The 13,415-nt window shown below is 47.5% G+C and overlaps 1 protein-coding gene across 2 annotated transcripts in view; it reads right to left on the bottom strand.

Moving 5' to 3' along the window:
* Positions 1-13,415, bottom strand: part of TTC27 (tetratricopeptide repeat domain 27) — a 1,731,040-nt gene that overhangs the window by 324,600 nt on the left and 1,393,025 nt on the right. For both annotated transcript variants that reach the window (XM_078648753.1, XM_078648752.1), the window contains exon 12: positions 1,830-1,952. In XM_078648753.1, coding sequence (XP_078504879.1) covers positions 1,830-1,952 — 123 coding nt within the window. The remainder of the gene's footprint in view (positions 1-1,829; positions 1,953-13,415) is intronic.

Raw genomic sequence — 13,415 nt, 5'->3', positions numbered from 1 at the left:
ACCAGGCCGGATGCCATTCTGAGGTGTCACGACTTGAGGGAAGGTTTTATAGATGTTTTCTACCTTGTTGTCGAAAAGGTGGCGGGAGCCTCACAGTGCTCATCTGATGTGATCAAGGTTGTTGCAGATACACCTGCTGATTTCAGATCTTTGAGTATAGAAATAATACTCTTGGTGGGGTTCCTGCTAGTCCTAATCTTGTCAGAAAAGTAGGCTGCCCGTTCGGACTGAATAGCCATATGGTATTTTTTAATAGCTGCCTGATAGCACCCCTTCCGGAACGGATCATAGTCCTGCCTCCAAGCCCGCTCCAGCCTCTTACATGCTTTATGCATGGTGGCAAGTCTGTCATTATACCAGGACTGGATTTAGTGTTAAGACTTTTAGACCATTTTGCAGGAATAAGTGCATCCAGTGGTCGGAGTAGCCAATCCGACAAAGTGTTATATGCAGTGTCTGGATCCTCTGACAGACTGGGCGTGCTCCTCATAAGGATGGCAAGGAGGTGATCGATGTCTAATTTATGCCAGGGGCGTCTGACAAGAACGGATAACCTGCAGATGAAAGGCAGCCAGGTGGTGCGCACCGCATGAATATTGCTCCCTAGAAATGTCTACCATTCGTTTTATTGATTTAATTGTCAACTTACCTGCATTCATCCATATTCCAGTGTTTACTACCCCCCACCCTGCCCCACGTCACCGCCCGGTAGGACTCCCACCAGGAGCCGCTACTGGTGTTTACAATGTAATCACACCGCAATGTTGCAGCAGGGTGGTACACTACAGTGGCCTCTTGCTTCAATCCCAGTTGCAGTTGTGTGGTGGCTTTACTTAACTTTATGAACGTTCAGACTTGACAGAAGGGATTTTTTTGTATCATTATTATTATTATTATTATTAATAAGGAAGAGCAGCCTTGCAGCGAACTGGTATAAGCAGCTGCAGGCTCAGGTTTAAGAAGCTTGTTTAATGGGCAGCTTGGCGCCTGTGCAGATTTCTGCGAGGGGTGGCCCGTGAAGCGGGCGTCATGCTAAATAAAAAAGAAAAACCACAATCATACAAACGGGTGCTGTGCTAAAATATTTAGCGCAGCGTCCGTGCTGTTACTACAAAAGTGGGCATCGCTGAGTTGCCCTCTTGTGTCTCCCTTGGAAGAAGAGCTCCCCGTTTACTACGAGTTAAACAAGCCGGTGGTCACAACTGCGCATGAGAGACTCTCCTGCAGTAAGAGAAACTCATTAAAGAAAATAGTGCTTACTGACTAAAGAAGAAGTACAGTGTAACAACCGAAGTAAAAGGGACAGTCCTCATGGGAGATTACAAATGAAGACATGGTGGTATTAAGGAGGGACTAACATGTCTAATAACGAATCAGAAGCCAGCATTTACGAAGGACAATGACACAAGCCAATGACAAATATGGGCGGAGAGTGGGCGGGGTTTCAAGTGCACACTCCAATACAGCATGGCTCACAGAGCAGCACCTGCGCTGCCCAGGCTTCCCCTAAAACACGTAAACGAGAAGGAGAGAGAGAGAGAGGTGCAGGGTTAGGGCTACCATGTGTGCACAGTAAATGTATGACATTTCAATTAGCTTTTACCAAATAACCAAAAAATACTAATCCACTTACCTCTAACCTTGTGTTCAGGCGTAAAGTGCTACTTTCCTTCTTACCCTTAACCTTGGGATCTAGAGTAGCGTGCTACTCCCGGCCTAACCTGCCAATGCCTAGGCAAGGGTAGTGGGCGCTATATGAATACAATTTACTATTTTAGCTTACATGGTTTGTGTAACTGTGTGGCATAAGCGACCCAGGTGCGCCTTACCTTCCCGTGCTGCCCTGCTCGCTCATAACAGATCACTGTTTCTTCCCACATTTCCAGCTTCTCAAAAATCTGCAGTGCAGAATTCGTGCATCCCAGATCAAAGAGGAAAAAAGCCAGTTGGCGCTAGGAAGATTAATAAAATTGGGTATGAACATTGCGTTATCACTTTAAAAAAAAAAAAAAATGTTATTCATCGTTTTCAATTACATAAAACAATACCAAATTCAGTGACAATTGTGCAATTTGCAGTCGTAGCGACAATAAAAAAAAGCAAGGCACATAATTATTCTGCTGTTGTAGTGAGGAAACATAGTACACATTCAGTCTGAATCAATATCTATGGATAATGCCCAGTTGGCAGTCGTGACAGGCATGCCAATGCGAAGAAGCGGTTTACTGTGCCCTCGGTGGATCTAGAGAGGAGAGAACCAACATGGTATAGAATGTGGATAAATCATAACAGCATTTGCAGGGTTGACATGATATAGGGGCATAGGCTCTGGGGGGAGGGTGGGAGTTGCAGGTAACTGTGGAGGGACTGACAGATATTTCGTGGGCGAGATGTAGGGTGACCAACTGGCATTGGTGCAATTTCAGGACGGTGAGTGTAAAAATTCAGGACAAAGGGTCAAAATTCAGGACACAAATTCAAGACAGGAGGTCAAAATTCAGGACAAAACTTTAGGACAATAGGTATGTTTTACAGACACATCAGAGGTCGCGCAGTAGTATATAAGTAAGCCCAGCCATTTCCAAACATATTCAACCATTTGCAAACCTATCCATCATGTATCCTTCCATCTATCATTTCACTCATCCATCCCTTCATCCATCCCCTCATCCATCCTTTCACTCATCCTCCATTATCCATCCATCCATCCACCCTTTCACCCTATCCATCTGTACACTTATCCATCCACTCTTCATCCCATCCATCTGTTCACTCATCCATTCAGCCATTTACCCTTTCACCAATCCAGCCATCCTTTCACTTACTAATCCTTCCACCCATCCACTCTTTTAGTCATCCATCCATCCTCCCTTTCTCTCTCCATCGACCCTTTCAATTAGCCATCCTTCCTTCATCCATCCATCCACCCACCCATCCATCCATCTACTCATCCACTCATGAATCCATCCATTGACCCTATCACTCATCCATCTATCATTTCACTCCTTCACACATCTATTCATCCTTTTGTCCATCTACCCTCCCTTTCACTCACTCATCCATCCTTACATCCACCCTTTCACTCATATGTCCATTCATTCACCCTTGCACTTATCAATCCATCAATCCATCCATCATTTCACTAATCCACCTACCCCCCATCATCCACCCACCCACCATCCACCCACCCACTCATCCATCCTTTCACCCACCCACCATCCAATCCACTGATCCATCCTTTCACCCACCCACCATTCACCCACCCACTCATCCATCCATCCTTTCACCCACCCACCCACTCATCATCCATCCTTCCACCCACCCACTCTCCATCCATCCATCCTTTCACCCACCCACCATCCATCCATCCATCCGTCCTTCCCCTCATCATCCATCCATCCATCCTTCCCCTCATCATCCATCCATCCTTTTCCCTCATCATCCATCCATCCATCCATCCTTCTACCCACCCACTCATCATCCATCCATCCATCCTTCCCCTCATCATCCATCCATCCATCCCCTCATCATCCATCCATCCTTTCACCCACCCCCTCATCATCCATCCATTCCCTCATCATCGATCCATCCATCCTTTCACCCACCCCCTCATCATCCATCCATCCACCCTTCCCCTCATCATCCATCCTTTCACCCACCCCCTCATCATCCATCCATCCATCCATCCTTCCCCTCATCATCCATCCATCCATCCTTCCCCTCATCATCCATCCTTCCCCTCATCATCCATCCATCCTTTCACCCACCCATTCATCCATCCTTCCCCTCCATCCATCCCCTCATCCATCCATCCATCCCCTCATCCATCCATCCTTCCCCTCATCCAGCCTTCCTTCCCCTCATCCATCCATCCCCTCATCCATCCATCCTTCCCCTCATCCATCCATCCATCCTTCCCCTCATCCATCCATCCATCCTTCCCCTCATCCATCCATCCATCCTTCCCCTCATCCATCCTTCCTTCCTTTCATCCATCATCCATCCTTCCCCTCACCCATCCATCCATCCCATCCATTTATCCATCCCATCATCCATCCATCCTTCCCCTCCATCCATCCATCCTTCTCCTCATCCATCCCCTCACCCATCCATTGATCCTTCCCCTCATCCATCCATCCTTCCCCTCCATCCATCCATCATCCTTCCCCTCCCCCTCATCCATCCTTCCTTTCATCCATCATCCATCCTTCCCCTCACCCATCCATCCATCCCATCCATTTATCCTTCCCATCATCCATCCATCCTTCCCCTCCATCCATCCATCCATCCATCCATCCTTCTCCTCATCCATCATCCTTCCCCTCACCCATCCATTGATCCTTCCCCTCATCCATCCATCCTTCCCCTCCATCCATCCATCATCCTTCCCCTCATCCATCTTTCCCCTCATCCAGCTACCCTTCCACCCATACATCCAGCTATTTACATTTTCTCTCCATCCTTCCCCTCACTCATCAATCAATCCATCCTCTCTCATTATCCATTTATTCAATCTTTCATTCATCCATTCACCCTTTCATTAATTCATCCAGCCATTCACCCATCCCTTCACCTACTTACTCACCCACCTTTCCATATTAATTTTGAGCTGAGCCCTTTTGAGAAGAGGCCCATCAAGAACTTCACCCTCGCTGCAGGGGCTGTTCCAGGACTGGGACAGAAGCCACCCAGGGCGGAGAAAGGATCCACCACAGGGGGGACAAGAGCCATCACAGGCGGGGGTGGACTGGAGCCACAACATGGGGGAACAGGAGCCATCACTGAGGGGAGGGCAGGAGCCATCACAGGAGAGGGAACAGGATCCACCAGGGTGGGCACAGGGGTGGGCATGCAGTATTCTAGTATCATCTTGGGCTCCTCGCCCCCTCCTGCACAAGACAACGAGAAGACAGGCTCTCTGTCCAAAATGCCATCCCCCACTGTGATGTACAGTACTTACAGGAGATACTCCAAGAGAACTGATTGAACTGATTGTCTTCCATACTTTGTTGATCAGTGTGGGTGCGATTGTGCCATTTCTTTATTGTATTACATTATAGACTGCATGTTTGAAGAACCGAGGTTTGCTTACAATTTAGTGACAGTAATTAAGCTCGGTGAAGAGAAGCACATGCTGCCTCGGTGTAATCAGGGGTGTAATCTGGCCGAGTCTAGGATGTTTGGGGCCCTGGGTAGAAATGGAATGTGTGAGCTCCCCTAAATAGTAGAGACATGATGCATTCAGGCCTGTTTGCATGTGAATAGATGTCGCTGCTCCTGAACCTGCAGCCCCTCCCTCTCAGTCACCTTCGAGCACCTCTTAACAGGTCATCAAGGGCTGGAGGTGTGAAGGGTGCCATCCCGCTGTGCCTCTCCAATGCTGCTGAGTGTCTGAGGAGCTTTGGTGCAGCATCGGAGTGAAGAAGGGAGGTGGGTGCAAGCTGTGCCGGCTTTAGGGTGGGGCAACCGGTGCCCTGTTAAAATGACGGACAAATGGCGTCCGTTAAAGAATCCTTCACGGACAACGGACAGACGGCCGAAATTACGGACTGTCCGTGAAATTTACGGACGGTTGGTCACCCTAGCGAGATGTGGGAGGTTGCATCATGGGCATAAAGTTCACTGATTGCGTTGCTGGAAATAAAGCTTTTAAGCAGTGGGGCGACGGCTGCTCCCCCAGCACAATGCAATCTCCTGCTTCCTGTGATAGTGTGGCAAAGTGTCGGGATCCCTTTGGGATATCATGTACATATCCCAGTAACGCTAGAAGGCGAATCGGAGTAATCAATTCCTCCAGCATCAGGGAAAGTCGTGCAAAGATGTCGGACTAGTAACAGTGGACATGCAGGCACGTCCACAATAGCTGTAAAAAGTCAGCGTTCTCAGCATTACATCTGGGCCATGTGGAGGGGCCAATCCTGGCCATGAGGCTGTGAGTCTTATAGGCACGGCGGAGGAACTCAAAGTGCAACGATTCATGTTTATGATTAGCGCAGGGCTCGAGTCGGGGTACCACGCGGGTGGACGGCGTCCCCCCACTTATTTTGCCTGGTTTTTACCGGGGACGCTGTCCAACCCTGCCTCACTGTTTTTTCCTGGAAGATGAGCTGGATGCCAGAGGCTCCGGAGCTCTTCCGGGACAACCAGTGAGATGGAGAGACACCAACAAATGCACCATGCCACAATTGGTGAGATCGCGACCTGTAATTATACAAGCGTTCTAAGGCTGCGCGTGCTAATTGTGGTTTAAAAGCCTCGGCAATTTTGAACCCATAGGATAGAGCCGAGAGGTGCCTCTCGCTGGTGAAATGCGTGAAGCTAATAAGTCACAAAGAGCAGCCGGGTTGGCTCAGTGTGACAGAAGGTCAAAGTGAAGGACCCCCTGTAATGAGAGGGGGACTACCTTTCGTGACGTCACTTCCTGTCATGATGTCACTTCCTGTGCCCACCTAACTTGGAGCGACCCCCACTTCTTTTTTTAGGACTTGTGCCCTGGATTAGGGTAGACTAGTTTGGTTTGGAGACAGCAATAATACCAGACGTCAGCCGGCAGTGGGTGTTGTAGGTCCTCTCTCCACGCCTCGAACAGGCAGTCGTCTGCGGTAGGTAACATGTGCACACAGCCGTGATACAATCTAGAGACCAAGTGCTCACCTGTGTCATAGTCTATACCATGGGTACTCACGAACATTTATCCAGTGGGCACAAAGTATGGTCTGTGGTGTGTCCGCGGGCCGCACTGGTGCCAGCAGGGTGGTGGTAGGGAGGCTTGGTGGGTCAGGGATTGTGTAAGGAGGTCAGTTTATTTTTTAAATAAACAGGAAAACATTTATTTGCAGGTCAATAAATGCTTGCCTGATTAATTTTTTTCTGAATATTAATGTCCAGCAATTTAACAGTAGCTCGTGCTGCTGTTTACCAGAGGGGCCACATGTAAAGGTCAAGAGGGCCGCAAGTGGCCCCTTGACCGTAGTTTGAGTATCACTGGTCTATACAAAGGGAGAAGAGGGTAAAGTTGTCAGGGGCCATAGTGTAAGAAGATACCTAGCCATGAAGAGCATTCTGTAAAAGATACAAAATGAACCTGTTAAGTTGCGTTGCAATGGTGAAACATGCATTCTCCACTCAAGCGATAGCATACCCTCCCAGAAATAGAACTCCTATAGTGTGCAGCGCATAGCGATACAGAGTATGGTTCCCAATGGCTTCAGTCATTGGGGGAAGCCAACGGTTGTCCGCAAGTGGCAAGGCAGGGGAGTATAAACGCCCCTTACCCAGAAGACACATTAAACTGAACCATGCCCAACAAGTGGTGGAGAGTGGCTGGATGTCAGTGGGATCCAATGGCAGCCCCATGGGGAGGATGGCGTTCAGTGGTGCATCTTCCATTGAATCCCAGTCAACACGGACGTACGGAAGGCAAGCGTCACTGTGGTGCCAATAATACGCGTATTGACACTGGATGACCAGATAATATAGGTGAAAATGTGGCACTCCGAAGCAGCCTTTTGCAAAAGGGAGGACCAGTGCTCGCCACCCAACTCACGGTTTGAGACCCACCCATACTAATTGAAACAAGAGACCTTGTAATGTGGTGAAGAAAGCACTGGTAACAGAGATGGAAATGTTAAGAAATAAATAAAGAAATCGAGGAAGGACGCACATTTTGATGATGGCCACTGGCCAGCTAGGGACAGAGGCAGGTTATTCAGTTCTCAATTTGTGTGGTTAATTTGCTCACAGCTAGGCCATAGTTCAGTCGAGACCTGCTCCCTATCACGATGGATATGAATACCAAGACATTTTACAGTATCTTCACACCACTGCAACAGGAGATCACTCTGAAACTGGTGTGTGGCCGCTGTCAACGGGAAGAGCTCAGAAGCTCAGATTTGCTCCAGTTGATCAGCAGGCCCGGAAAACAACCAAATCTCTGGATCTCTCAAACAACAGGGTGCAAATTCGCAGATGGGTGTCTAAGAAAGATTAATATGTCGTCTGTGCCAAGTGATCAGAGAAACTGGCCTGTGCTGAACTGTAGCCCTCTTCAAAGAGGTTTCTCCTGGATATGCCGCACTAATGGGTCCATAGCAATGATAAATAGGAGTGGAGAGAGTGAGCACATCTACCTGGTGAACCTCGCAGGTGTAATTGTAGACATCAAAGAACCGTTGACACGTATATGAGCTGTAGGGTGGGTGTATAAAAGCTTGATCAGGGATGAGAATCCGCATGGCAGACCACGTTTCTGAGATATTCTGTTCACAATAGAGAACAAGGTACGCAAATTTATGAACGTGGAACAATGCAGAATGAAGCCGGGCTGCAGAGGGCAAATGATGGTTTCAAGCAAGAGGGCCAGTCTAGTGGCAAGAATTTTAGCAAGAATTTTTTTGCCAAAATTCAACAAGGACAAGAGCCTATAGGATTGGCATCGTAAAGGGGTCCTTCCTAGGTGTTAGTAAAAGGATTATGATCGCCTTGGGTAGAGTGGGTGGTAGCATTACCGGTCTCAAGTGATTCAGCATGGAGCTCTAATAGGTGGGGAGCGTGAAGATGTTTATAAGTTTGGTAAATTAGACCCATAAGGCCGTCACAACCCAGGGCCTTGGACCCGTTCATAGAGTCTATAGCAGCAATGATTTCCTCCGCTGCTATTGGTTCACTCAAAAACTGTAGCTGTGGAGCGGACGGCCAAATCATAGCCACCTCGGCGAGATATTCCGCCAGTGCATCGCCATCCTCGCATATTTAGAGGTGTAGGGTTGAGTGTAAAAACGTTGCAATTCCGCCAGTACCTTAAAGTTATCAGAGGTCCAAACCTCATCCTCAAGTGTGAGCTCTAGTATATAGTCCGACCCCCTCTGGTGTTGGAGCAATCTCGCCAATGTGAGGACCCGTGCACTACCCCTGCCCGTAGTGACGGGCCCTCGCGTATTTGCCTATAAAGTGTACGTCACAGTCGGCCAATTCATGGAATTCCTCCATCGCCACAGCACAGAGGTGGATTTGGTAGTCATCAAGACCTCCAGAAGCAGTTGTGTCTATGCTCTGGAGAGTACCCATCACACACTCAAGGGAGCGGCGTATGTAACTTACTATAACAATTTGCTTGGCTATAACCACCCTACGGATATAGGCCTTAAAGGCCTCCCAGAGGGTAGCCTGCAGGGCCACTGAGTAATCAGTGATGGTGGTTCAAAGTTCTTCACAAAAAACAGAATCGCCCACGGCATGACAAGGAAATTATCATGTTCTGGCCCTGCTGCCCAGAAGTGGAATGTAAAACCATTCATACTGGAGCATGATCCAACAACGTGCAGGAGGGAACTTCACCTCGCCAAGCCGGGGAGGAGGGAAAGAGAAAAAAAACAGTAATCTAATCGCGGCCAAGTGCTGTGGGGTGCAGAGTAGAAGGTGTGGTCCGGGAGTTGGGCATGCTGGTGACACCACACATCTCTAAGAAGAAATGAATTGCAAATGTTACGCAGTATGCGTGTTGCGCGGGGCTTACTGCTTGGATCCGATGACATGAAGTCCACCACAGGGTTGAAGCATAAATTAAAGTACCCCCCAAGGATGATGTGGTCGGTATCCGCTCTCTCCAAGAGTTTCCACAGGCCATGAAAGAAATCAGGGGAGCCAATGTTGGGAGCATATACATTTAAGAGCAGTACAGTATGTCCCGCCAGTCATTGCCACATACCTCCCCTCCACATCCACAGTGTTGTCTATAAAGAACAAGCATTGGCATAGCCAATAGGTCTTGCCTTTGGGACCTTATAAGACAATATTTGTGAACTCTCAGGAGGCACCCACAAACCCCCCCTGCTGGGAAGGCTGAGTGGGAGTGAACTCTCACGGGCCAGCCAGGGTAAGTGACGATGTAATTACCAACATGGTACTTACATTGTGCACCCTGACAGCGCTGGGTGACAGAAGAACCCCCCCCCCTGCATTTCTCGGGGCGCCAAACTAGGGAACCTCATTTCCAGGGCATTTGTTCGGTGATCCTTCCCTTCCTCGGCCATGGAAGGTGGTGTGCAAATGAAGAACTGCCTGCAGTTTCACACCACCTTCTCTGGATTGAAGAAAAAACGGTTTCTGCTCCACCCTCTCATCTGAGCTCATCAGACCTTCATAATCATGACTCGGGGTAACAGAATGATCCTGTTATATATATATGTGGCGACAGCTGCATATATTTTTTTATGCTGTGTAACTTTTGAAAATGACAAAACCGAATAAAATGTGTTTAAAAAAAAAAATGACTCGGGGTAAAAGGTCTATTTCCGTTTCTCAGGCAGAACACTGGGACATGCTCACGTGGCTTGCATTTTGCTACCCTTGCCCGCTCTAGCGCACTGGGAGCAGCAACAATGCGGTTTGCGGTGCTTTACAAAAACCATAAATGAAATAAAAACTAAAGATTTATTTTTACCAGGTAACCTACGGTTTTATGTTGCATTCATTCTCCGTAGCACCTGTGATTAATGTGTGAACGCTCAGAGCGCCTAGAAGCCTCGGATTGTTTCCCACTGCACAAGTGCACAGGCGTGGACTGGGTTAACACCACAGAACAGGTCAGGCGCTGTACTTGAGCGGAGTTACCAGCCCCAGGGTTGGCTTTTCTAGCGTGATGGAAGTGTTACCGCTGATGGAAACAACCCAGAGGCCTGAGGCCGAGGCATCTGTGGGCAGTCGCACCATGACCCAGAGTTCCGATGGTCCACTTCACCCTAGTTATTACCTGTTTATTTTTCCATAGCCAGAGGATGCGATGCCCAAAGTCCTTGCTCGGATTAGGGCGCATTGTGCCCTTGCAACGCCACCATCAGTGGGAAGAGAGGTCATGCTTCCTGGGGCGCCTCAGAGAAGGGGGTGAACAGCAGCTGTATGATACACATCTAAGGGGACCAACTCACTCCAGGTCATGGCGGACACTGCCACCAGCCTTGAACCTGAACCCTTCACCTACAAACCGTTGCTTTCAGCTGTGTGGATCTAATTATTTCAATGGAAGCAATACATGACTTGAGTGGATTGGGTCTCTGGCCTTTCTTGCCTTCCTACCTGGCCTGACTCTGACCCAGCATTAGGGACGTAGAGAAACATGAACCACAATCGAACCTGGCACGGTCTTCCCTTTCCCTTCATAATGCAGTTTAGTAAACAAAAAAGTAAACCAGCTCTATCTTGCGAGCAGAATGAGAACGAGTCGTGTAACGAATGCTGTAAGCAGAAATGATAGCCAAAATATAAACTCTCACTCCATCAACTTTGTAGTTTCGATTACATGTAGGACAAGAAAATAAAAATATGCTCAGCAGTAAGCAGGCATGTGCGCTATCACTGCCAGTCCGTGACTCGAGACCGTAGCTAGTTAGCTTGTAATGTCCTGTCAGTTTGTTTTACCGCCACTACTGAGACAATGGATTATTAAAAAATGCAGACTTGCCAACTGATTGAGGGTGTTACAAGATATTGACTCTCTCCACATGGTCACCCACTGAAGAGCTTATATCACGCGTTGAAAAGAAGGTAACCTATAAATCCCTACACAAAATGGGTTTTAGTTCTTTTTTGGCGGGTCAGAGCCTTTATAAAATTCCTATGGGGTTTCTCCCTCCCTAAAACACTAAGGGGCATATTATCAAGGGATTTATCTCCGCTTTTTTGGCTTTAAAAGCCAAGAAAGCGGAGATAAAATTATCTCCCTATCAGCAACAGGGTGCTAACACGCAAATTCGCATGTTAGCACCCTTTTTCTCTACGCTTCCCCTTGCATCTCTAATGAGATGCAAAGGGGGTGTTCCAGAGAAAAATAATAGGAGAAAAGTTGTTAAGCGACATTTATCCTATTATCAAGGATTTCGCTAACCCTGTTAGTGATAAAAAAAGCAGCGCTAATCGCGGTTAGCACTGCTTTTTTTACACCTGGTATTTTCCTGACTTAGCCATGATATCCTATGGAAGGTGGATATCATGGCTAAGTTTGTGAGCCCCTATCATCAAGCTAACGCCAAACTTCGAGAGATTATCATTGGTTTTCCAGCGATAATCCCTCATTTGGCAGTTAGCGCAAGGATTTTTTATCACTTCTGAGATAAACCTTGCTAATAGCAAGTTATCTCTGCGATAATTTCCGGCAATGCTTAGCGTTAAAAAATGTGTTGCTAAGCCTCGTTAGCGATAAATATCGCTAATCGTTGGTAATATGCCCCTAAGTGAAATATTTGCCGTGCGCGCATGCAAGTTCGCTTCTCGCACGCATGGGACTTCAGACAGACAGCTTCCCTCCAAATCCAATCCCGCAGTTTTCAGGGATTTCCGAATTGTAACCAGGAGCTCCCGGCTGTGCCTTTTTAATGGCCCTTTGACCCGCATCCCATGAAAGGGATCGAGAACAGTAACAATAAAAGCGGCCGCGACAAATAACCACTCTCCTGAGTGTGTCCAAATGTCTCGTTGTAAGATCACCCAATCGTTATCGTACACGCTATAAAACAAACGTGTAATGTAAATAAACAAGGAGGCACGTCCTGCGAGTGGTGTAGGATTTACGAGAAAAAGGAAACTTCATAAATACTTCAAAATGAGACCGCATGTAAAAGATACAACCAAGCAGGGGACTAGATTGACAGCTACAGATGCTTTGAGTGGCAGGGACCTGCCAGGATTGGAAGCCATGAACTATCTAGGAATGGAGCAAGAAGGAAATCCTCAAAATACCATGAATGAGGACATGGTACAACGAGCCCTGTTGCAGGGCATTGAACAGGAAAGGGAAGAAACTCAGTTTAAGCCCAAGTCCACCTTTGTTCCTCAATCGCCATGGGACGCGATTGACGCCTTTACAGAGGCTATGACTCTGGATCTGATCAAATATAGGAAGAGAACGACTCCTATTAGTCATAACATCACGGAATCACAAAGGAAAGCCCTGCGAGATCTTATGGGGGATAGTAAGATTATTATAAAGCCCTCTGACAAGGGGGGCAATGTGGTACTGTTAACTAGCGAATATTACCAACAGGAGGCTTTGAGACAGTTATCGGACCTAAAGTACTATTCTCCAACTACTAGTAAGATGTACGAGGAGAGCATCGTGAACTATGATGAGCTGATTCGGAAGTGGTACAACTTACAAATGCTGGGGAAGGATGAACACCTATTTCTACGGAGTAATAGCCCCATGATTCCGACGTTCTACCATCTCCCTAAGCTCCACAAGAACTCTATATTACCACCTGGACGCCCCATTGTTGCATCTATTTATGGACTAACTGAAAATATGTCCAAGTTCGTGGACTCTGTTCTTTTCCCCCTTGTTACTACCCTGGATTCTTATATCCAGGATACAAAGGACTTTTTTAATACAATTGAAGGTATGAACTGGGAATCAGATTATCTAT

Source organism: Lissotriton helveticus, chromosome 6 (assembly GCF_964261635.1).
Source record: "Lissotriton helveticus chromosome 6, aLisHel1.1, whole genome shotgun sequence".
NCBI lineage: Eukaryota > Metazoa > Chordata > Amphibia > Caudata > Salamandridae > Lissotriton > Lissotriton helveticus.
This window is presented reverse-complemented; position numbering and strand designations above follow the sequence as displayed.